The 2720-nt window shown below is 40.7% G+C and overlaps 1 protein-coding gene across 3 annotated transcripts in view; it reads right to left on the bottom strand.

Moving 5' to 3' along the window:
* The window catches only part of gnb5b (guanine nucleotide binding protein (G protein), beta 5b), a 13080-nt gene continuing 10360 nt past the window's right edge, over positions 1-2720 (bottom strand). For 2 of the 3 annotated variants that reach the window (XM_031848280.1, XM_031848279.1), the window contains 5 exons: positions 2509-2652; positions 2280-2371; positions 1897-1945; positions 1462-1558; positions 840-1201 (listed from right to left, as the gene is read on the bottom strand). In XM_031848280.1, coding sequence (XP_031704140.1) covers positions 906-1201; positions 1462-1558; positions 1897-1945; positions 2280-2371; positions 2509-2652 — 678 coding nt within the window. In that variant the 3' untranslated portion in view covers positions 840-905. Of the gene's footprint in view, positions 562-839; positions 1202-1461; positions 1559-1896; positions 1946-2279; positions 2372-2508; positions 2653-2720 lie in introns of those variants that run through there. The other variant, XM_031848281.1, reaches the window with a different exon arrangement.

The raw sequence follows: 2720 nt of genomic DNA on the forward strand, positions 1-2720 counted from the left end.
TTTTTTTCACAAGTGATTTATCTAAGCTGTTGACGTTCATGTATATCGGAATAAAACAAATTGATGGCTACATTGAAGTTGTCTTCCTTTATATATAACAGTGTGTGTGTAACCTATAATGTGATTCTGGACGGTTTGATTCTCACAGAAAAAGTACAACAGTTAACCAATGTTAATAATTTACAAGATAATCGTTGATATTGCCTGTAGATCTACATGACAGAGCAGACACATGCGGCTCTATACTCTCACAATTATTTCCCTCTACATTAGCATAAACAATTACATATTCATACAATCAGTCATCAAGCTAAATATAATAAATATCAGGAATCCAAACTCGACTGCATCCTCAATGAATACTCACACTACAGTTATGATACGACGATACATTGTCATTCAGAAGAGACATTTCAGGAGCTTTGTGTATTTGTCACACTGAAGGTTTGCATGTACACACTCCTGCAGTAGTGTTGACTGGGACTTGTAGTCTTGGCAGTCGCATGGTGCTGGTGCTGGTGTCACTGGATCACAACTGTGATATCAGCTCTAGGACCAAATCTGCAAGAGGAAAGTGAGAAGAATCATATGGGTTCAACTATTAAACAGGAATCTTTTATGCAGTTACTAGCTAAACAACTTTAAAATACAACACACTTATAGTCTAAAAAATAAAATTAGAGGAAATAAATGTTATGGACATTGTTTTTTGTCACCAGACACTTGACTCAAAAATATTTTAGACACAGATAAGTAGCCCAACCTTACTTATTGATCAAGATTAATATGATCAAAACACATATACTGCACAAGGCTGATCAGTTATAATCCTAACCCCTTTGACAAAAAAGATCACATCCCAATTCATATGTTAATATTATTAAAGCGCAATGTAATCCTCCAAATCAATGAATCAAACACAGCTGTTGTGATTCCAAGCGTGAAAAAAAAAGAAAAAAAGCTACAAACAAAAAAGGGGAAATGATCAACGGCGAAATGATAAAGTCATGGTGTGGTGGGAAACTCCAGCTCACCCGTAAGGTGTTGTCCCAGGAGGCCGAGCAGAGCGCCGTGCCGTCAGGTGACACTCTGACTCTGCTGACGCGGTTCTCATGGCCAAACAGGAGAGAGACACGAGTTCCCTTCAAAACGTCCCACACATTGATGGTGTAGTCATTATAACCAGCGAAAAGCAGCCGGCCTGGGGGCGTGATAAGGTATGAAAGAGGAAGTGGGGATTTTGGGGAATAAGGAGAAGCAGAGAAGGACGAAGGATTGGTTGAAATTGTGAGATAGAGAAAAAAAAAAGTCCTTAAATTATTGAAAATAGCTTTATTCGTATTAAATACTTCCTACTTTTGTGATTTTTAAACTTTCCCAGTAGATGCTAATGAGTGATGCATATTATTCAATAGACTATCAATGGTTGATTCAACCTTAAGTGCTTCACAAACTCCTCACCACTCAGAGAGAAGTCCACAGTTGAAGCACCAAACAGGATGCTGTCCTTCTCGTAGATGGCTACCTCACGGTCAGCTCGCAGGTCATAGAAACGGCACTGAGGAACGCCAGTAAACACGCAACAACACAGACAAGACCAGACACACAGGGGGTAAGTTGACAATGGTAATGTTAGTCTACAGTAGGCACTATTACTGTACATCATAGATAATCTCATGTATTTATTTTTTCTGTTGACAGGTGCTCCTCTTTTTGAGGTAGCCTGCCAGCACCACAATCTGACAAATGTCTAGTTGAGATGGTTGACTTCACCCCATTATCAAATTATGACAAGAAAGTGGTTCAGAGTGAGTCCAAACTTGCACATGCACATATTGACATGACCAGTACACACATCACAGCGAACTGATCAGCAGGTCATATGGCGTGACTCACTGTGGCGTCGTCTGAAGCAGAAGCAAAAGCATCTCCACTGGGGTAGTACCTGAACACACATGACCGAGAATAGCATAAGAAAGTTGTGTGTTTTGGCACATTTGGCAAACTCAAATCTAAATATTTTTCCGCAAACCTAGACAACTTTAAAGCCAGATTTAAAAGATTTCTTTTCAGTATCTAATCTTACAATAAGGTCACTAAAGTCTCTCATTCATTAAAGAAAACCAAAGGGTAGCAGAGTGCCTCAGATGTCTATGATGTTGAGCATGTGTGTCTACGTTCATTCTGCATTTTGATGATCTAGGTAAGAATTATATAATTTAGGGATCATGTCACGCTGGTGGACTTTTTTTACTTTTATATTAAAGAGCTGGACTCACTTAACACAGTTGATGTCGGACTCGTGGCTCTCAAAAGACTGAATGTTCTGTCCAGAGCGCATGTCCCACACGTTGGCCTTCTTATCAGAGCCCTGATGAGACACACACACGCACACACACATTAGAGAATGAAAATATTGCTGCTGTCCTGTAAAAAAAAAATCCAGAATCTTTAAAATTGCGACCACATGACAGATATAAAGACACACACTATCTCTCTCTCTCTCACCCCAGAGACAAACGTGTTTCCAGTCTCAGATGGGGCGAGGTCCAGGGACAAGACATCAGCTGTGTGACCATGGAAACTCTGCAGCAGCTGCCCGCTCTCCACATCCCACAAGGCACATGTGCCGTCACCGCTGGAGGTCAGGAGCTAACAGATGCATGCACACAGACACATGGACAACAGCACCCGCACACATACACATGGACAACAGCACC

The sequence above is a fragment of the Anarrhichthys ocellatus genome, unplaced genomic scaffold (genome assembly GCF_004355925.1).
Source record: "Anarrhichthys ocellatus isolate YVR2014 unplaced genomic scaffold, GSC_Weel_1.0 scaffold8, whole genome shotgun sequence".
In the NCBI taxonomy this organism is placed as follows: domain Eukaryota; kingdom Metazoa; phylum Chordata; class Actinopteri; order Perciformes; family Anarhichadidae; genus Anarrhichthys; species Anarrhichthys ocellatus.